A 21,233-nucleotide genomic window follows, 5' to 3' on the forward strand; every position below is an offset into this window, starting at 1 on the left:
TATGCCAAAGGTTATGCAAGCTCGTAAAGACGGGCATCGCGCCTTTTATCGAGATGGGCGAGTGATCATAAATGATCGCACTACTAATTGACGGCGTGTGGCCCATGTGATAGAAAACACACTTAGGATGACCTTATGGAATTGTAACGGCGCACTCTGGACACATCTCGGCCGCCTAGAGGGGATATTAAAGGAATCAGATATAGTTTGCCTAGTAGAAACACACCAAAGCCCAAATAGGGGACTCCCACGAGTCAAAGGATTTCGTTGGGAGTCGGCTTTTAGACAAACCTTACGTCGATGCACTACCAAGGGATCTGGAGGTGTCGCAATATTGTTTCGGAGGGAGCTACATAATAGGATAGAAATACTGAGCACAGACCCAAAAGCTCGTTTTATGTGGGTGAAAGTCTCCACAAGCAAGGACAAGGCAATATTTTTCGCCATTTGTTACTTTCCCTTGAAAGGCTCTCGTTATAATCTGGCTGGCGAGGCGAGATTAGTTGATGACGGAGTGCCACATGGGCCTTCCCCATATGAACCTCTATCGGATGACATAATCCGATATTCTTCCCAAGGAGAAGTATTCCTTGTAGGAGACTTTAATGCGAGAACCCAATCCCGACAATGCACAATATTTCAAATGAATAGAAACCTAGAAATGGTAAATGTCGATCCTTTAGACATAGACACCACACGTAGATCAAAGGATCAAGGTGCGGACGCCACGAGATTTGGCCATCATTTGCTCGAACTCGGCAGTCGGCACCAGATGGTCATATATAATGGTTTAGCCAAGTGGCCAGGTTCGGAAGAGCTCAGATGTTTCCCACATGGAGGAGGGGAAAACACAATCAATTATCTAATAGGACGCCCTGAAGCTACCCACATGATTAACTCCTTCCGAGTGGCCCCATGTCCTATTGGCGCGGACCATAGTTTCTTATACTTTGAGCTAAAATGCGATATCTCTAACATCACCAACTCTAGTCAACCACGCCATGACATCACAATACATTTCACACATGAGCTCTCTGACATATATGCTCGACATGTTCAAGCCCATCTCTCCTCCCTTGATCCCTCCCTACCTTTAGAGAGCCTTAGTACGAAACTCACACACATCCTTCACTCTGCAGCAGTTAGCAGTTTCCCATACACGAAACACTCCAATCAAGGTAAAGTAGGATCTATGCCACAAAATAGATGGTATGATGAGGATTGTGGGTGCTTACATAGACAACTTACAATATCGCAACTCAGTGGTAGTATTACCTCAGTACAAGCTCGTAAAGAAATGTGCAAGATGACACGTCTTAAGAGACGAGCATGGGAGGCATCCCAATATTGGGAACTCTACCATATGCTCATGAGTAGCGATTGTGCCACTGCATGGAAGAGATTACGGGAACCAAGACCACAAACACCCATCGAAGATCCCGAAACTTGGCACACTTATACAGAGAGACTTTACCAAATCCCAAACCAACCACCCATTCCAATGCCTTCTACACCCCGACCTACTGTGGGGACACTCTTCACGACCTCTAGGGTCACGAAGGTCATAAAGAAATTACAACATAGGAAGTCCATGGACCACACAAGATTCCGAGTAGAACACATCATATATGCGAGAGAGTGCCTAGCTCCCTTGCTAACTCTAATCTTCAATCGTGCCCTCGCAGAGGGTTTTCCACCACAATGGACCATGAACACAGTGGCCCCCATACATAAAGGGGGGGACCCCATGGACCCAAATACTTATAAGACCATTATGATAGGTCATACCCTTGCTAAATTATATGGTGCAGTAATGGAGGCAGAGCTTAGCGAGTATATGGAGACCTTAAATCTTCGTGCACCTGAACATGCTGGCTTTAGACGAGCCTTCTCCACTATTGATCATATCTTCACACTTAGATGCTTAATTGACCAGACTAAGGCTCGTAAGAAAAAACTATATTGTTGTTTTGTGGACTTCCGCAAAGCCTTTGACACGGTCCCTAGAGAGCGGTTGTTTGATAGGCTTAAGAGCTTGAGGATACCAGATGACATGGTTTGGGCCATCTACGCACTATATGAACAAGTGTCCGGGTGTGTTCGATGCCCAGGCGGCATATCCGATAGTTTCACTAGCACTATTGGTGTAAAACAAGGTTGCCCCTTATTTCCGACTCTTTTTGGGATCTACATTGATGAGATCACAGATTTTATTGCTCGTAAGGGAGGCAATGGAGTAGTCCTTGGGGATACGCAGGTGTGTATCTTGCTCTATGCAGACGAGATAGTTTTGCTCTCTGAATCCGAACACAACCTACAAAGGCACCTTAATGCCTTAGATGACTTTTGCACACAACGAGGATTGGTAGTGAATCTAGGGAAAACTAAAGTCCTTATCTTCCACACGTCGGCCCAAATTAGAGCTAAGTGTCACCTAACTATCTCCCATAGCCCAGTTGAGGTGGTTGGATCATATGTCTATCTCGGAGTCACTTTCAGTGCCCGCTCAGGTAAATTTTCGATGACACAAGCAACGAAGGATAGACTTACAAGAGGACATGCATCCCTCTCACTCCTCGAGAGACAATGCCACCAAGCATACTTCCAAGAGCCACGAACTAAAGGGTGGCTCTTTGACTCATTAGTGACTCCCTCTCTCATGTATGCATCAGCGGTTTGGGCTCCAGGACTACCATCTTTCATGTGGACGCAATTAGAGAGACCATTGGTGATGATGTTATCACGCCAACTCCGAAGCAAATCGTCGGTCCCACATGACATTATTAGGGCTGAGTTCACTCTACCCCCTGTGTTAGTAGAAGCACTTTTTCAACTTGTAGTCTTTATCCATAGGATACATAGCCAACCACTTGATAGAATATCCCACCAAGCCTTTAAGGCTTCTCGAGCACTGTATGAGTCCGGCTATACTAGCTCATGGTATGGCATGATGGTGAGTTGGCTTCTTGCCAACGGCCTAGACATTAATAACCTCCCCCCCCCTTAAGTATGACCACACGACTGATAACACTTTAATCTCTCATGAGAACCGTAATAAAGTAATATGCCAAGAAATATGGCAAATTTATACTCGGTATAAATGGATCACCCCACTAGAGCCACACCCATCTAAAATGTTGTACTATAAGGAACACTTTATGCACTTCTTTGAGTTAGGTTTTATCACGCGCCCAAAATATCTAGATGTATTCTTACCACATGCACTAAGGGTTGCCATTGGTCAACTTAGAATATCATCTCACCAACTTGAGATTGAGAATGGACGTACTAATGGAGTCCCTAGGGAGGAAAGGATATGTAGGTTATGCCACATAGAGATAGAGGATGAGTACCATTTTACATGCAAATGCCCCACCTGTGCCGAGATAAGGGCAAAATACCAAGACATGCTTGGTTCCTCTCCCACCCTCCCTAAACTATTAGATACACTAGATATAAAGAAATTAGGTAGATACATCTTAGAATTGAAACAACACAGAGAGAATAAGTTACAAAACGTTGATAATAATGTTGATAATGTTTACCAACATGTAACAAATGAAGTTTTTCAGGAACAGGGGGAGACAATGAATGTCGACACACCTGCACCACTCGGGCTTTTCCTTGATGAAGCAGAAAATCAAAGAAGAACCAAACGCCCTTGGATGCCGTGTTTCAAAGCAACTCGACGAGATGGAGAAGCAATAAAGAAAATAAGGGAACGTGAACTACACCGCCTAGAAGCCATGGCTAGGGCACTCTATGCATCGGGACCATGGGTCACACCCACACCAAAAACTTTTGACCTCCCACTTCTTTTTGAGAGACTTGGGTGGAAATGAGATTAGGCTTAGTGCAACGTTTTGTACACTACTAGAACTTTCTTAGCTTAAGCTATTTTCTTTTATTTTAGTTTTGATGATTGGATAAACACTCATTTTTGTTGTAACCCAATTGTCTCATGGGCCAAATTTGGCCTTAGAAGACGTTAATATATCTTTCTTTCTTTCTTTCTCTCTCTCTCTCTCTCTCTCTCTCTCTCTACGAATACAAGAAAGAACGAACCCTAAACCCCCTAGAAGTAAGTAGAACGGAATCGCAAAGCACATAGCAGTGCAAAAAGGGTGGAACATCTCTCTCTGTGCCTTTGAAACACAAGAGAGGGAGAACATCTCAAGGTGTGAACATATATGATTCGGACAATGTTAGCAAATCGGCATCGGTTCTGTCGGTTCGGTTCGGTTCGGTTCGGTTCGAGTGAAATGAATGTTCTTTCTTTCCCAATATATATATATATATATATATATATTTGCGTCTGTGTGTACGTGTGTAGCCCCATAGTTTGAAAGAACTACATATATGTTCAGCTTCCCTCCATTTGGGCTAGCTATGGAGATTCTCCTGATTTCATGGGCGATTGTTCTGTCTGTAGCAGAGAGAAGACACAGAGAGAGAGAGAGAGAGATCGTGCCTACTACGTAATTACTGGCCGCCATCAACGACCATCGAAACGTCCGATTCTCTTGCTTCTCCTTTGTCTGTAAAAAGGCATGTCTTCCATTCACCCTGCTCTCTGCTCCTCCTTCTAAACCCTAATTCCACTGCATACAGAGAGAGAGAGAGAGAGAGAGAGAGAGACTTAGGGTAGGGGTTCAGAGAGACCATCCGACAGACGGAGCGAGATAGGGTTAGGGTTTCAGTGGGTAGGATAAGGATATAGATCCAGCGACAGGGATTCAGAGAGAGAGAGAGGGAGAAAGTGAGCGTTAATTAAGCCTTTCAGAAAAAAAGGGTAATTAATTATAGGGTTAGGGTTCCAGAGAGACGGTGACTGAGGGTTAGGGTCTGTGTGAGAGAGAGATAGATCCGTTTAGATTTCCAGAGAGAGTGATTATTTTAGGGTTTCAAAGCGAAAGAGTCTTTTAAGTGTTTTGAGAAAGAGACACAGACAGAGTCTTTAAGTGTTTTGAGAAAGAAACACAGAATCTTTTTGGATTTCAGAGAGTGAGAGTTTCCTGGGGGTTCAGAGATAGAGGTTTTTTAGGGTTAGGGTTTCAGGGGTGGTCCAACGTTTCCCTGAACCCTATCTCTTTCTTATTATTCTTCAGTATTTCATGGATGCGTTCTTTCGATTAGGCTTGAGCTGTGTCTTTACGCAGGCTCATATCGTCTCCGTTGATGATGGCGATGACGATAATCACAGTCACGATTTCATGGATGAGTTCCTTGAAATGACATCCAAGCTCGATCGAGGAAGAATGCTTCACGGGTATCATCTCTCGCTCTCTCTCTGTATTTCTGCCATTGTCTACATGAAGCTTCATGTCGAGCTTCTGCTTCTGTCTCTATGCATTTCCTAGTGCTCTGTGGAACTCTGTGTATTTAAAAGCTTCGTTTTCTAACCGATTCAGGTGCTCTCATTATCGAAGGAGATGTAAGATCCGTGCTCCTTGCTGTGACGAAATATTTGATTGTCGCCATTGCCACAATGAAGCTAAGGTAGTAGCTCTTTTACTGTAATTGCTTTAGCAATAACAGAATTTGATGTATTCCCTGCTTTCTCTCTCGCAGGCCAAAGAGAAAGACATTGCAATGCGTCATGAAATCCCTCGACACAAAGTGGAGAAGGTAAATCATCCTGCTTCTTTATTCCTTGCTTTGGATTTCTTTGATTTGTTGGTTTTATTATGTGCTTCTTAAGGATTCATGCTTCCTTTTTTAATTTTCAGGTTATTTGTTCTCTGTGCAACACTGAACAGAATGTGAGTAGATTTTTACTGCTATAATCCATGACAGGTTGTATGTGAATGTTAAGGATATGAAGTCCATGATTTTATCAGAAGATAAGGATGCTAGCTATTGTTTGGAAACAGTTTCTATAACTATGTAGATTCTGTGTCATAGCCAGGCAATAGCCATGCAGTAATTGGTCATATCAAGCTCCTTAGGCTTTGGCATATGATCATTATTAACATTGTAGCTAATTATTTTGTTCGAAAAATATTCAGGTTCAACAAACATGTGAAAACTGTGGAGTGTGTATGGGGGAGTACTTCTGCAGCAAATGCAAATTCTTTGATGATAATGTGAGTTGTTTTCTGAGCTTTTCTAGTATAAGCCAAGCATAGTGTCATTGTTCTATGACCAATCCACCGATCTATTTCTTTTCTCATTGGAATTAATCTATAAAATATACCTTGTTCTGACTTTGTTAAGACATGTTTTACAGACTTCAAAGGAGCAGTTCCATTGTGATGCCTGTGGGATATGCAGGTAAAAAAGATTAAAATCTTGTTTCCTGTGGGAAAGATTAAACTTCTCGCCCCTGAGATGAAATGAAATCTTATTATTTTTTTCTTTACTAGGGTTGGTGGCAAAGAGAATTTCTTCCACTGTGAACAATGTGGTATGCTTTTCTCGTCTTGTGCATTTAAAGTATTTGTTCATATTGCAGTGTTATCTTTCATGTAAATTTATCGTATGTAATTCGCTATAGGCTGTTGTTATTCGACAACGTTGCAAAATAAACATCAATGTGTAGAGAATGCAATGCAACACAACTGTCCGATCTGTTTTGAGGTATGACTGTCTATTATTGATAGGATGACTTTTCTATTCCAATTCTAATTAATAAGCGATATTTGCTTATCTTATTCTAAGCTCTACTTTGCTCATACTTGGATGGTAGTATCTATTCGATTCTCTGAAAAGTACGGCTGTGATGCGGTGTGGCCATACGATGCATTTTAAATGCTTAGAGGAAATGCGCTCTCATGATCAGTAAGTTGTTTCCATGGGTTATATATGCTATAGTTTTGGTGCTCGTTGTGGATTGCGCTATAAACCAAAACCTTTGTGTATTGTACAGGTATACATGCCCTATTTGCTCCAAATCCCTTTATGATATGTCAAGAGTATGGGCCCATCTTGATCAGGAGGTATTCTCTGTTCCAGGATTTACTGTTTTCATCAGTGTGCCTTTTTAAGTAAAAATCTTTTTTGAAAAACATAACAGGTTGCGGCCACTCCGATGCCTGAAGCATACCAAAACAAATTGGTATTTTCCCCTTTCAAATGTGTGTATATTTGGTATAATGGTTAGTCTTGAACTTTGAAATGATGATCTTCTATTCCTCGCTTTTATATATACAGGTTTGGATATTGTGCAACGATTGTGGCGCCAATAGTGAGGTTCCATTTCATATTATTGCTCACAAATGCTCTAGTTGCAGTTCTTATAATACGCGCCAGACGAAAGGTCCCTTGCCTAACAGTGGATTGGGACGATGAACTATGTTGACATTTTGTTTCTCAACCTTCTTCTTATTGATGGCTTTGTTTAACTCGTTCGATAGTTCTGCAAATGCCATTTTTCCTATGTTCATGTAAACTCTCACAACCAAAAGCATTGCTTGGTTGGAAATTATTCATTTTCATTTTTACTGCCATTTATATGGAAGCGAACAGTAGCATTTTTCAGTTTGTATGGATATACATACATTTCTATGTATAGATTGATCCACATTGCTATTTGGCACCTCGGTTCTTATAAAGATATATATTTTTGTCTAGCATGTCTGCCAAATGGAAATCTCTCTATCTATATGGTTCTTATTTAGGGCATGGGCCATTCTTTTATTGCGATAAAAGTGGGTTTTCCTCAATTTTGCAAGCCAGTCAGTCAGGTTTTCACTGGCATCATGGTGTATGGCTCGATGTTTCACCATGGGACAGGATAATGAGGCTGGAGAGTTGATGTCTATGTTGATAAGTAGGTAAATGGTCCGGACAAAACACAAGAATTCTGGACATTGAACTTGGTTCCTTGTAGTGATCATCCTATTTCAAATTTTGTTCCATTCTTGCACTGGGTTCAATGTCACTGTAATATGTGCACACAAACACATAAGAGGAAGCTTGGGTGGATTGCGATGATCTGATCTATGAACTGCTCCTATAGGCCATTGAAATCATGCGACGGATGCGTGTCTTTGTTCTTTCTCCCTCTCTCCATGTATAGGGAGTTGAAGTTAGCAACAATCATTTCGTATGGTTTGAGCGGAGATTTTATAATATACTGGATTGTGTTGAAGGTATTATGCATGCATCATGGCTGTTGTGTTATTGTTGGAACTCGGTAATTAAGGATAAAGTCATTGACTATGAATGTGGTTAAGGGAAGTGGTGATCATGTTTCGAGACTGAACAGAAGACCCATTATGTGAATTCACCATGTAGTAGTGACGGAAACCGGAAAGCAATCTCAATAGAATAGGCCAGCACTGAAAACCTTGACAAGTAGTGATGCTCCAAGTCTTGCTAAACTGAAATAGCTCTACCTTCAAAAATTCGGGAGGCCTGCAGAAACTGGGGAAAATCGGCAATGAAAGAAAAGACCATTCACATTCATAGAATAGAGAAAAAGAGAGAGGTGAACACGATAGCTTATACCCCCGGTGAGGTTCGAACTCACGACCATTCGCTTAAGAGGCGATTGCACTACCGCTGTGCTACAGAGGTTGTGTATGAGGAAAATAGCAAACCTTGACAAGTAGTGATGCTCCAAGTCTTGCTAAACTAAAATAGCTCTACCTTCAAAAATTCGGGAGGCCTGCAGAAACTGGGGAAAATCGGCAATCAAAGAAAAGGCCATTCACACATTCATAGAATTAGAGAAAAAGAAAGAGGCGAGCAGTAAGGCTTTTACCCCCGGTGAGGTTCGAACTCACGACCATTCGCTTAAGAGGCAATTGCACTACCGCTGTGCTACAGAGGTTATAGATGAAGAAAATAGCCTTATCTTAAATAAATTATGTATAATATGTGTAAGAATCTCCATTTTAACAAGTGTGGGAGGGGGGGGGGGGGCAATGGGAAGGGGCCATGGATTTCATTTCCTGTATGATATATCTATGTATATACTCATGGATTTCCTTTCATATGTCTACACTTTCTGACATGCGGGTGTGTAAAGCTGGCATGCTATGCAAATTTACCGGAGACAAAGAGAGAGATGAGAAAAACATGGGGTGGTTAAAGATAGATAGACTTCACCTAAATAATGTTACGATTTGATGATAAAACCCATCCTCCAATTCAAGAAAAAAAAAAAAAACGCTTAAATGCATAATGCAAGATGCTTATGAATGAAACTAATTTGTGCCCACCACTTAAACGTCGATCTATCGATCTATCGATCTATCTATGTATTTACTGATGGATCTATCAATGGATCTATCTATCAGTATACATACTGATCTATCTTATCTATCTATTGGTATGTTGTGTATGTATGCATGTATGTATGTATGTATGTATGTATGTATGTATGTAGCAATAGTGTTGTTAGACGTCCGTCCGTCCAGGTGTGAAACCGCAGGGCTGGAATGAAACCCTAAAACTCTTTGCCTTCTATTATTATTACTTTCTCTGAGCAGCTCCTTCTCTCTTCCTTCTTCTTCTTCTTCTTCTTCTTCTTTCAGCCAGACAGACAGACAGACAGACAGACAAGACAGGTAAATGACTTAATCTCCTCCTCTTCCTTTTCTCTTTCTTTCGTTGGGATTTCTCTCCCCTCTCCCACTCCCGGAACAGTTTGATCCTGATGCCACAAATCTCTCTTGCAGGATGAAGCACAACAATGTCATCCCTGATGGCCATTTCAAGAAGGATTGGCAGAGCCGCGTGAAGACTTGGTTCAATCAGCCTGCGAGGAAGAAGCGCAGACGTGTTGGTATGTGCTCGTTCCTCGTTTCCATTTTTTGTTAAGAGCTTTGTTAGAGTGCGTTAGGTCTTTTTTTCGAAGGAACGCTCAATCTTTTGTTCGAAGAAATTAAGGTCATTGAAGGAGACTTTCTTGGTGAAACTGTAATTTGACATTGAACACGTTTCCTGCTTGTTAGAGCTTTGTTAGAGTTTATTAAGTCTTTTTTTCGAAGGAACGCTCAATCTGTTCAACGATTGTGGTCTCGATAGTAAAGAAAATTAGGTCATTGAAGGGGACTGTCTTGGTGAAACTGTAATTTGACATTGCACACGTGCCTCGTTTCCTATTTTTGTTAGAGCTTTATTGGAGTGTATTAGGTTTATTTTTCGGAGGAACGCTCAATCTGTTCAACGATTGTGGTCTCGATAGAGAAGAAAATTAGGTCATTGAAGGGGACTGTCTTGGTGAAACTGTAATTTGACATTGCACAGAGTCCTATTTGTGTGTGAAGTAGAACTCTAATTATGTCGGTCCTATATTAGCTCTACCGACGATCTTTCATGGCACAAGAGTAGTGTTCCGGTTTTAAATTCCCTGTAGTCTACAGTGCCTCTCGATGCACAATCATAGCAATAATCTTTTGAAGGATAGAGCGAGGCTTTGCTTAGCGAGTCTAGAGATTAATGTATAAAATCCTTCTCGTTTGTGCAGCTCGCCAAAAGAAGGCCGTGGCTGTCTTTCCCCGACCTACTAGTGGAGCTTTACGTCCCGTCGTTCACTCACAGACTCTACGCTACAACATGAAAGTCAGAGCTGGCCGTGGATTTACTCTAGAAGAGCTCAAGGTACCTCATTAACTGTTTTAATTAATGCGCTTGTTCCTATTCTTTTATTCATGGTAAATTAGGTTGTTTTTTTGAAAAACTTCCGGTTTTTTCCCCCAGGCTGCCGGCATATCAAAGAGACTTGCACCTACTATTGGTATTGCTGTTGATCATAGGAGGAAGAATCGTTGCCTCGAGAGTCTACAGTCAAATGTTCAGAGACTTAACACTTACAAGGCTAAATTGATTGTCTTCCCACGACGATCTTGCAAGACTAAGGTATGATTTTTTCGCTATTGACGTTGTAGTTATTATATCGTAATTTTAAATCATCTTGCCATTTTGTTTCACGTGAGTGTTTATGATATCAACTGTATGGTGTGCACCTAGTGCTTCCCGTGCCATTTTATCTTTAACTGTGCATTTTTTGGTGGGCGTCCTTTTCGTCCTTGCTGGCTTGAAGTAACGTATATTCATGGATGATCTTGCCTTTTATGTTACCTTTGCTTTGTGTGGTGAATTTCCAATGTAATCATGTATTTGTGATGTAATGAACAATGCATACCTTAGCAATGAAGTTTGTGTTGATTAACAATGTCTATCCCCTTGGTACTTTTATTTTCATTTGCATGCAACCTTTCTTTCCATGGGTTTATAATGAAATCTTGCTTTCCTTGATTTGATATGCACCATGTCATTACTCATGTCATATACAAGGTTTCATTTAAGATGCATAAAAGCTTGCCTGCCTTCCTACGTGTTCCCTTAATGCATCATGACACATGTCTTTTAGTTGCAGGCTGGTGATGTAAGCCCCGAAGAGCTTGCAAATGCTGTTCAGGTTCAAGGGCCAGTTCTTCCCATTATTAGGGAGAAACCCACTGTGGACGTCGTTACTGTTACTGATGAACTGAAAGCTAACAAGGCCTACTCTAAACTCCGCTTGGAAAGAATGAATGAGAGACTGATTGGTGTTAGGAAGAAGAGAGCTGCTGAGGCTGAGAAAGAAGAGAAGAAGTAATAGCTAGATATGAAGAGTAAAATCTACAACCTAAATTTTTTTTTTTGTTCTATTTCAGGATGCTTTAATTGCTGAGTTTTCTTTTTGTACGAACCCCAAGTTCAGAACACTATATGTGTAAAATGTGCATCCAGAGGGCATACCAGGATTTGGATGATCAATTCTTCATTAGCTTCTTTTGGTGATTAAGAAATGAGTGGAATTGTGTTCTTAGTCCAAATAGTCTGTGTTGAGTATTTTTGGAAATTTTAATGAAGAATTAGATCATGTTGTCTCAAAGGTCACATGCCTATATAAAAGGATTTTAGGTAGAGTAATGTTTAAAACTTGTGAATAATTAATTTTAGATGTGATGATGTGATGATGATGTAAGGAGAGCAAGATGACTCTACTTAAGGATTTTCAGATGTGATGATGTGTACGGAGAGCAAGATGGATGACTAGATCATTTCTTTATAGGAAATCTAATGTAGATAGAATTCCAAAAGAAGTTAGCCTGGCCAGTGCAGTGTTTCATGTAATGAATTTGGCATATAGCTCTATAATGCCTTTCGAAAGATTGGGTTTAACAGGGCCATATGTAATTGTACTTTTACGCCCAATTGGCATTGATTCTGATTTTGGTAAAAGAACATAAAAGGCAGAGTTATGAACATATCATGTTAACATCAAAAGTCCTTAATCTTTTTCTGGAGAGGGATATTTCACTATGCTTTTGATTTAACTAATATTGATGGAGAACAACCCTTCTCACATACAGTGTAGTCAATATAGGAGAAATATTTAGCAGTTGAGAATCACTATAAAAGAACATAAAAGGCAGAGTTATGAACATATCATGTTTACATCAAAAGTCCTTAATCTTTTTCTGGAGAGGGATATTTCACTATGCTTTTGATTTAACTAATATTGATGGAGAACAACCCTTCTCACATACAGTGTAGTCAATATAGGAGAAATATTTAGCAGTTGAGAATCACTATAAACTCTCATCACACTATCAAGAATGCATACATATGCCCAACACAAAACTCAAATCTGGTATGACCAACTTAAATTTGATCATCCCATTATAACATGAAGCATGACCATTGTAGATGTTGAATGTCTTGCATGACGCATTTTGTAGATGGTGAATAGGTCTTCCCTCAAACACAAACTCAACTTAAGTGGGAACTGGGATTCAACAAATTTTGCATGCATGGGATCATTTGTTGAATCAGGTTTTCAGAGTTGGAAGTCTCATATCGAACTTGAAGCATGGCCAGTGTTAAATTCAGACTTACTAGAATTCGGTTTGTATTCAGACTTACTAGACTTCCTAGTATTCAGTCTCATATCGAACTAGAATTATTGCATTTTTAATGTTTTTTGTTGGGTTTGGATTTAAGTATCTAGAATTGGTAGGATTTGTTTCCTTTTTGTTGTAAACCCCAACTCCAAAATCTTTACACTAGAGAGAGAGTGAAGAAGAAGAAGATACAAAAATGTTCAAGTTGGCAATTCATCAGAAAAGCAGAAGCCTTTATTCATGGTAAGATCACTTAAGATGACTTTGGATGGTTTGTTATTCAGATTATGATCTCTTTAGTATAGGTTAGATGAACATAGTCTCCCAAATAGGGTTTCTTCTCCTTAAGAGCATTACACAATGGGGTTTCTTCTCAGAGCATTATGGTTCTTGGCACGAGGATTTCATTTCCAATTCAACATTGAGAGCATAAGGTTTTCTGCATTCAAGGGTTAATTTTTCATGTTACAATTTCAGTTTGGATTCAGGCCAATGATATGTTGTTCCATGAAGTTTAAGTCTCTCATCATATTGATGCATCTCCTCCCACCAATCTTGTGCCGACTCTAGTATCACCCGAATGGTGTTACAGTTGTCTATATTAGCACAATATTTGTTACCTAATGTCAGGACTTTGGGTCTATTGTTTTCTCTTTGGTAGTGTATGAGTAAGCAAATATGGGGCGGCACTTAAAAAACCTAAAAGGTTAGAGGTAATCAATAATCATTCAGACACATAAATTGATGTTTAGACACTTGAATTTTTTAAAATTCTTCCATTGCTTCATATCACATTGATTAAAAGCCCATACACATATTCAAGTAATAAAGTGATCATTCCCATAAAAAGGTTCACTTTTGTTTACTTCCTTTTGGGTTGTGTTGTACATAAAATCTTTGTAGCAATAAGGTTTGGGCCAAAACCATTTCTCAATATCCTAAAATGAGGAGGTAACACACTTCCTATTGTATCTTTACTATCCTCGTGATCCATGGTGAACTCTTCATCAATGTTTGTGCTTGTAATCTTCTCTCGAAGGCACTTATTGTGGTGACAAAATCTTAAAGAGTGCATGGGAATATGCAAAAGTCATCATGTTCCAATCCTCCATCCTCCTCCTTTGCTATTTGTCCCAACTATATCTTAAATCACAAGGTATTATCATTATCACAAACATGGGTTAATGATGGAAACAAACACATGTGAAAATACGTTTGATTAATTCTTCAAGGGTGCATGGGATGCTTCCAAAGTCTTCATGATGTTGTGATCCATCTTCCTCTTTAGCTTTACTAATGATTTTAACTATATTTAAAAAATACATGGATTGTTTTAGTCTTAATCGTGGCTTAATCTCATACATCCAATCCGAAATACAAAGTGCAATTTGTCTCTAAAACCAGTCAACCAACAACAAGATGTACATTTTAATTAGGAGACATTGAGAAAGTACGAAGACTATAGGTAGATATTGTATACGTTTACTGGCATCTTGATGTAAAAGTTTATTGGAAAATAATGTTATGCTTGATAATACTTTTGTTGACATGTATGCCAAATGTGATGATTGGGAAAAAGCTTAGTTGGTGTTTGATGAACTTCCTATTCAAGATTTGGTCTCATAGAATTCATTGATCTCAAGATATGCTCAGCATGGCCACAATGAAGGTGCATTGAAGTGTTTCAAATAGATAGGCATCACTTTGACTTGCATCTTGAAGGCATGTGGAATAGATAGGGGGAAACAAATCCACCATGAGATTATCCATATGAAATGCTTAAACAAGCATATCGAGCTCGACAATGTGTTGGTGGATATGTATGCAAAATGTGGTGAGCTACAAAAAACTGCAGGAAGTGTTTGATGAGCTTTGCGTTCGTGACATTGTGTCTGTGGAATGTTTTGATCTTCGGATATGTTCCGTGAGGGGAAGGAAGCAAAGCTAAAACTTATTTCAAGAGGATGTAGCAGAATCACTTCTTGTCAAATACAATCACCTCTATTTGCATATTGAAGGCTTCTTCAAGCATAGGGGCTTTACATAGAGGTGAGCAAATTCACAGTGAAATTGTAAGTGAAAGATTGATCGGTAAAGTTCAGAAACTAGATACTGCTTTGGTGGATATGTATGTCAAATGTGGTGAAGATGAAAAGTACAAAAAGTGCTCAAGGGGCTGCCGGTTCGAGTTGTGGCTTCTTGGAATGCGCTAATTTCAGGATATTCCCAGCATAGATTTGGCCAGGAAGCATGGAATCCTTTTGAACAAATGCAAAATGATGGTCTTTCTCCGGATGCAAACACCCTTGTAAGTTTGCTAAAGGCCTGTGACAGTGTAGTGGTGGCTGATAACGACATAGAAATTCACAATGAAATCGTGAGTACGAGATTGTTGGAATACAATATTGAGCTTGGGAATGCTTTCGTGGACATGTATGCTAAATGTGGCAAGCTTGAAAAAACCCAAAAAACATTCAATGATCTTTCAGTTGGGGTGGGGTAAACAATGGATGTGAAACTTATGAGCCACCAACCAACCAATTGTTTAATGCATTTTGGATTATTCAAGCCCTTCAAATCAACATCGTCAGTCACTACAACGTTGTTAATGCTTGCATTTGATGAGCAATAATTGAAGCCCAAAGCTTTGATGAATTATTGTTGGTTGGAGATATGGTGCAATGGACTACCATGTTATTCGGCTATACTGAGCATGAAAAGAATGGGGATGCTATGCAATTTTATCCTCAAATGCTTGTGGCTTCCTCTTACCTTATATGATGACATTTTTTGGTATGTTGAAAGTCCGTGGCAACATGGGAGAATTGCTTGTACATACAAAAATGAAATTAGATTTTGTGATGGATGGAGGTGTTGTGGGATAGATTGGCTTCAATAGTTGCACAATCTCTACGGAAAATATAGCATTGTGGCCGATATGTTTTTTTTAAAACTAATGAAAGGATATTTTGTTAAAAAAAAAAAAAACTGAAAAGAGTTGCGTACACAGAAGCTTGTACACAAGACATAGCCGGGTTAGCCAGACACCAGCGGACAATAAGGTATACATAGAGAGGGAGAGAGTGAGAGAGAGTCAGAGATGAGTAGACAACAAAATTATATTAAAAAAATAACAACACTCTGTACATACGATTGTGCTTAGTGAGCACTTTTATACAAGCCCTCTCCATGATCCCGAGGAGCAGGAGGGTGGTGATCTTGACTACTGGTGAGGAAATCTCATCATAGTCAACCCTGTGTTCTTGCTTAAACCCTTTGGCGACGAGTTGAGCTTTGTACTTGGGTTGTTCCGAACTTGATACATACTTGTATCGGTAGACCCACTAACAGGGTAGTGCCTTCCATCGGGTTGGTGGTTCAACTGGCTCCCATGTGTTATTGTCCTTGATCGAGTCCATCTCACATTGCATGGCTTCTAGCCATGTGTCGGCGTTTGGTGTGACTGTAGCTTCCTTGTAGGAGCTTGGTTCACCTGCATTTATGTAATTGACGTAATCGAGGCCCGGTTGATAAAACTCTGACAGCTTTCGGACTCGTCTAGATATCCTTGGTGCCGATTTTAGTGGTTCAAATTCTTCGATCGGCAGGTCTAGTCAATCGGTATTATTTGAACCATAGAATGAACCATACGTATCATACGTGCATTCGCATTCGAGAATGATTCAATCAAACGTGTATGGTAAATAATCTCAAAGTTGGATTGGATTGACTATGGTCTATATTATATATTGATTCACTCTCAATCCCAATAAGTGGATTCTAATCCATTGTGAACCACCAACATAAGTTTGGTTGCAATATTTGCATTGTATTACATGCATACTTTTGGGATGTTTCTTAAGAATCAAGACATCTCTATCATCCTCACTTTAAAACTTTACAAAAACATGAGTATGAACTATAGAGATTGAATCAAAATATGTCATTATAAATTATAATCAAACGTTCAAAAACTCATAAAACGTATATTCGAGAATATGAAGAAAACATGACATAGGCAATAGTAGCATAACAACTTACCACTAGGGTGAGCTAATTTCTAATAACAAAGAAAGAAAAAAAGAAACGATAAAAAACTCATAAAACGTATATTTGAGAATATGAAGAAAACATGACATAGGCAGTAGTAGCATAACAACTTACCACTAGGGTGACCTAATTTCTAATAACAAAGAAAGAAAGAAAAAGAACAAAAAGGAACATGACACTAACATAAAATTTTGCCATGAGACTAACAAGAGGACATGAGAAAGTTGGGAATTGAACCCAAGACACAAGTAATAGTAGCATAACAACTTACCACTAAGTCATGCTTAATAATAAAAATAGAAAAGAAAAAAAGTATTATAATATACTAATATAAAATTTTGCTATAAAAATGGTACTAATGAGAGAGAGAGAGAGAAAGATGTCAAAATTAGGAATCAAACCCAAGACATAGACAACAATAGCATGACTCCTTATCACTAGGGTGAGCTGAATTGTAATGAAAATAAATGAAAAAAAAGAAAAAAAAAAGATCACATATTTTTCCCATTTCAAACGTGTTCGTTTCCAAACGTTTGAATGCTTGCACGAACACGAATATTACGTTCTATGATTGGAACCATTGTCATAAGGAGTTCGTCGAGGTGATTTTCTATGGCAATTGTCATGCGTATGTGTCAGATCATCCTGTTCCTCGGGAGTGATTGACTGGTGTGTTGATGCCTTTGCTGGTTCGGATCGGTTGTTTGACATCTTGACCATTTTGGTTTTGGTCAATCGTGTAGCCGATTCAAAGTCGGTTGTAGGTCCTTTTGCCGATCCGGATTTGGCAAGGGGCTGGCTGATTGGTGTGGCTTCGACAATTTTCTGAATAGCCGACTCAAATTCAATGATCGGCATGTCTACTTCTAATTCTTCTTCGGAAAGATCAAAGGTGACTCTTTTGTTGATTTTCGGTTAGGATCACACAGAGAGAATTGAGTCTTCGTTGAAGACTACATTGCTGCTCCGGATCAATTTCCGATTTTCTGGATCTTATAACTTGTATCTGAACTCCCCATCAGTTCCATAACCGAGAAATATGCACTTCGTAGAATGGGTCGCCAACTTGGTCCTTTTTTAGAGGATATGCAACCAATCATAGCCAATTAATTGTGCAAATGAGGAACACAAAGTGCAAGACAACAAAACAATAAACAAAACAGGAAATAAAGAGATGGAGACACAAGTATTTTACGTGGAAACCCTAGATGGTAAAAATCACGGCAATGCACAAACTCCGAACTATATCACTATGGTGAGAAGGATATAAACAAGAGACTCACATGTAACAACCTTGAGGTCCTCTTTGTCAGACGATGATTACAACAGAGTTACAACTCACTCTTACTCTCCTACACACTCTTAGTTACAGAGGCAACTACCAACACCAACTATTCATCATTATACAATGATTTGCCCTAGTTGTATTTATACTAATACAACTTTAGGGCTATTTACAATTCTGGCCCAAATAGGCGCAACAAAACCTATTTACAGATTTGGCCTTTTTCGGATGCCTATCCAACTCCAATTCGGACACCTCTCCGGATCCCATCCACGTCTGGATCTGGTCTCGCTTCTTCATGGGATCCAACTGATCCATCTCGTGCTCAACTTCCCATTCGGAGGGACATGTTTCACAACAAGCTCCCCCTTCACTTTGGCATGGGATTCTTTGTCAATCCGACCCGTTTCTGGCACACATCCAACTTCTCTATCGGCAACACCTTCGTCGGCATGTGCGATCCATTCTCCGATGTGTGGATCTTCATCATAGCAAACTCCTTTTCTTCTATTCGTTCCCGGAGCCATTGGTATCTCCTTTTGATGTGATTGGTCCTCGAGTGGTAGACGACATTCTTCGCAAGGTGGATGACACTTTGGTTGTTGCAGTAGAGTCAGAATTCCTCCTGCCGAATCCCCAACTCTCTGACGAACTCCTTCATTCAGATTATCTCATTGCCAAATTGTACTACAACCATATGCTCCACTTCCGTGGTTGACAACGCCATGGCCTTTTGCAACCTCAACTGCCATGAGACGACTCCCCTTGCATAAGTCATTATGTATCCAAACGTGGACCGACTGTCAGGAATAGTACTAAGACAGAGATGGAATTAGTACTAAAAGATGAGATTAGTACTAAGAGGGGTGTAGAACTCTCAGGAGAGAGAGAGAGAGAGAGAGAGAGAGAGAGAGAGAGAGAGAGAGAGAGAGAGAGAGAATTAGAATTTTTATCATCCATAAAGAGGCCAATTTTGACCTATGGGACCAGAATATACATGTGTTCTTGATATATGTCTCCTTCCTAAGAAGGGGTATTCATATGTTGAAGCACAAAGTCTCTATGTGTTAATAAAGCATACACATATGAGCTCAACCTTCTAGGTGGTGTCTTAAGTATGGATCTTAAGTTATCACTCCCTCTTAGTATGTCAACATTTCTTGAACGAATTGCACTATATGTCGAGCATGTGAAGAGCAAGTGACATTCATCCTCTACCATGCCTTCATTGCATACTTTACATGTCTTCAAATTCGTTACATTTTGATTCCATGATGCAACTTCAATACCTAACTTGCGAGATCGAGTGCGAAGTAGTGTAAGGGCTCTACGAGCATTGCTACTCAAATTGGTAATGAGATAATGTTGGATACGATCAATAGACATTCTTGCTTTATATTGAGACCAACATTCAGGGTTGACATTTGCAATGTAGTATTCTAGCTTTGTCCTCTTAGCATCCTCCCACTTCATCCTTAATGATTCCACCAACCTTTCCTCAATCATTACATATTGCATAACATTGCCTAAAAGCTCTAAAAGATCATCCACACCCCATCTTCTAAACCATTTCTTTATGTCAACAACCCAACCAGATGAGAGAATCTTACTTTTATGATTCTTTTGTAGCTTACATCGAACATTCCAAGAAAGATGTGGTAATCGATGATTCGGCATATTCTTGATTTTTGTAATGTATTTATATACTCTTTGGAGTGCCAATAGTTCTATGGGTTGAACACCCGTTTCTAAGAGCATAACCTGGTAAGAGGTAGTGCATTTAACTCCTAATTGACTCCTTAAAAACATCTTTTGAATTTTGTCAATCTCGTTCCATGCATTAAGAGAGATGGTGCCACCCCATGATTCTACTCCATGAAGCAATACTTGAGTTACCATGGCATTGAACAACATTAATTTTACTTCCCATCCACAAGTATCACTTTGGTTGCATTGGTTCTCCAAAAGGTAATATGATTTCCAACTGGCTTGGAGACTAGAATCAAAGCATGCACTCCATTTATTTGTGGCGGGTACATCAATACCAAGATATTTAAAGCTTTGATCAAATTGTATATGTTCACCTTTATATGTGAGCGTAGGGTAATGATGAGGTTGGACGGTTTGCACTACCATCATTTTTGTTTTCTCCACATTCACTGGTAGTCCACTACTATGGCAAAATTCTTCTAATACCCCAAGTAAATGTTGCATACTATCAACATCATATGAGAAGAGTACCACATCATCTGCATATAGAAGCAATAAGATAACATGTTGCATCAAATTGGGGCCATTCAATCCTTCTTCTCTTGCAATCTTATTCACCACTTCTTCTAATTTATCAATACATAAGCCAAAGAGTGTGGGTGATAGTGGACATCCTTGCTTGACCCCCATGTTACTTAAAAAGCTCTTTGAGAATCCACTATCCATTTTTAGTTGGCATTTAACTTGTTCATATAGGCGTGCAACTGCAACTCGGTACTCTAATGGCATGTCAATGTCTACCATTCTATTCCAAAGCTCAATTCGTGGTATGGTATCAAAAGCTTTCTTGAAATCAACAAAACAACAATAAAGTGTTTTTCCTTGTAGTCGACTCTCTTCCTTGATTACTCTTAATGTGACCAAATGATCCACGGTGGAGTGTTTTGGTCTAAATCTGGCTTGCCCAAGTGCTCTTTTGCTTGTACTCTCAACCCATGTGCTTATCTTTTGCTCCATAATAGTACTATATAATTTGGCAATAGTTGAGCTCACCATTATTGTACGATAATTTGCTACTTGATTCTTATCTCCGCCTTTAAATATTGGTTTAATCCAATTCATAAGCCAATCATTTGGAAATCCTTGTTTTATAGCTTGCTCTAAAATTGTCATCATCCAATGACGAGTGTGTGGCATTGTCCATTTTAAAAGCTCACTTGAGACGTAGCTTGAATCAGCTGCTTTCCCACTTGCCATCTTCTTTATTCCCTTATTGACATCATCAAGATCGATACATGTAGTGCATGGAGTTTCAATTTTCTCAACCATAGGAGCCACACCTTCAT

At 39.6% G+C, this 21,233-nt stretch overlaps 2 protein-coding genes and 2 non-coding genes across 4 annotated transcripts; 2 read left to right on the forward strand and 2 right to left on the reverse strand.

Annotated features, from left to right (window-relative positions):
- The first annotated feature begins 5,020 nt into the window (after nt 1-5,020).
- On the forward strand, nt 5,021-7,566 carry LOC147855920 (E3 ubiquitin-protein ligase RZFP34-like). The gene is made up of 12 exons (XM_087329786.1): nt 5,021-5,269; nt 5,412-5,499; nt 5,572-5,628; nt 5,730-5,762; nt 6,009-6,086; nt 6,230-6,273; nt 6,366-6,406; nt 6,497-6,579; nt 6,689-6,780; nt 6,869-6,938; nt 7,016-7,057; nt 7,153-7,566. The coding sequence occupies exons 1-12, from the start codon at nt 5,115-5,117 to the stop codon at nt 7,288-7,290; spliced, it is 921 nt and encodes a 306-aa protein (XP_087185912.1). The 5' UTR covers nt 5,021-5,114; the 3' UTR covers nt 7,291-7,566.
- An 882-nt stretch (nt 7,567-8,448) lies between these two features.
- Nucleotides 8,449-8,520, reverse strand: TRNAK-CUU (transfer RNA lysine (anticodon CUU)). The gene has a single exon. It is a non-coding gene; the product is annotated as a tRNA-Lys (tRNA).
- Nucleotides 8,521-8,704: 184 nt separating this feature from the next.
- Nucleotides 8,705-8,776, reverse strand: TRNAK-CUU (transfer RNA lysine (anticodon CUU)). The gene has a single exon. It is a non-coding gene; the product is annotated as a tRNA-Lys (tRNA).
- Nucleotides 8,777-9,577: 801 nt separating this feature from the next.
- Nucleotides 9,578-11,771, forward strand: LOC147855923 (large ribosomal subunit protein eL13z-like). The gene is made up of 4 exons (XM_087329762.1): nt 9,578-9,733; nt 10,418-10,551; nt 10,651-10,809; nt 11,330-11,771. The coding sequence occupies exons 1-4, from the start codon at nt 9,628-9,630 to the stop codon at nt 11,549-11,551; spliced, it is 621 nt and encodes a 206-aa protein (XP_087185888.1). The 5' UTR covers nt 9,578-9,627; the 3' UTR covers nt 11,552-11,771.
- The last annotated feature ends 9,462 nt before the right edge of the window (nt 11,772-21,233 follow it).

This window comes from Azolla caroliniana, unplaced genomic scaffold (assembly GCF_043228905.1).
Source record: "Azolla caroliniana isolate FFs.n. ecotype wild unplaced genomic scaffold, voAzoCaro1.0.p SCAF_13, whole genome shotgun sequence".
Taxonomy (NCBI): Eukaryota; Viridiplantae; Streptophyta; class Polypodiopsida; order Salviniales; family Salviniaceae; genus Azolla; species Azolla caroliniana.

What these genes read in the sequence shown, in the direction of transcription:
- LOC147855923 (XM_087329762.1), top strand. Translation starts at nt 9,628, where the DNA reads ATGAAGCACAACAATGTCATCCCTGATGGCCATTTCAAGAAGGATTGG. An exon ending in GAAGAAGCGCAGACGTGTTG is followed by an intron (nt 9,734 to 10,417) that starts GTATGTGCTCGT and finishes TCGTTTGTGCAG; the next exon opens with CTCGCCAAAAGAAGGCCGTG. An exon ending in GACGATCTTGCAAGACTAAG is followed by an intron (nt 10,810 to 11,329) that starts GTATGATTTTTT and finishes TTTTAGTTGCAG; the next exon opens with GCTGGTGATGTAAGCCCCGA.
- LOC147855920 (XM_087329786.1), top strand. Translation starts at nt 5,115, where the DNA reads ATGGATGCGTTCTTTCGATTAGGCTTGAGCTGTGTCTTTACGCAGGCT. An exon ending in GCAAATTCTTTGATGATAAT is followed by an intron (nt 6,087 to 6,229) that starts GTGAGTTGTTTT and finishes CATGTTTTACAG; the next exon opens with ACTTCAAAGGAGCAGTTCCA. An exon ending in ACTGTCCGATCTGTTTTGAG is followed by an intron (nt 6,580 to 6,688) that starts GTATGACTGTCT and finishes CTTGGATGGTAG; the next exon opens with TATCTATTCGATTCTCTGAA.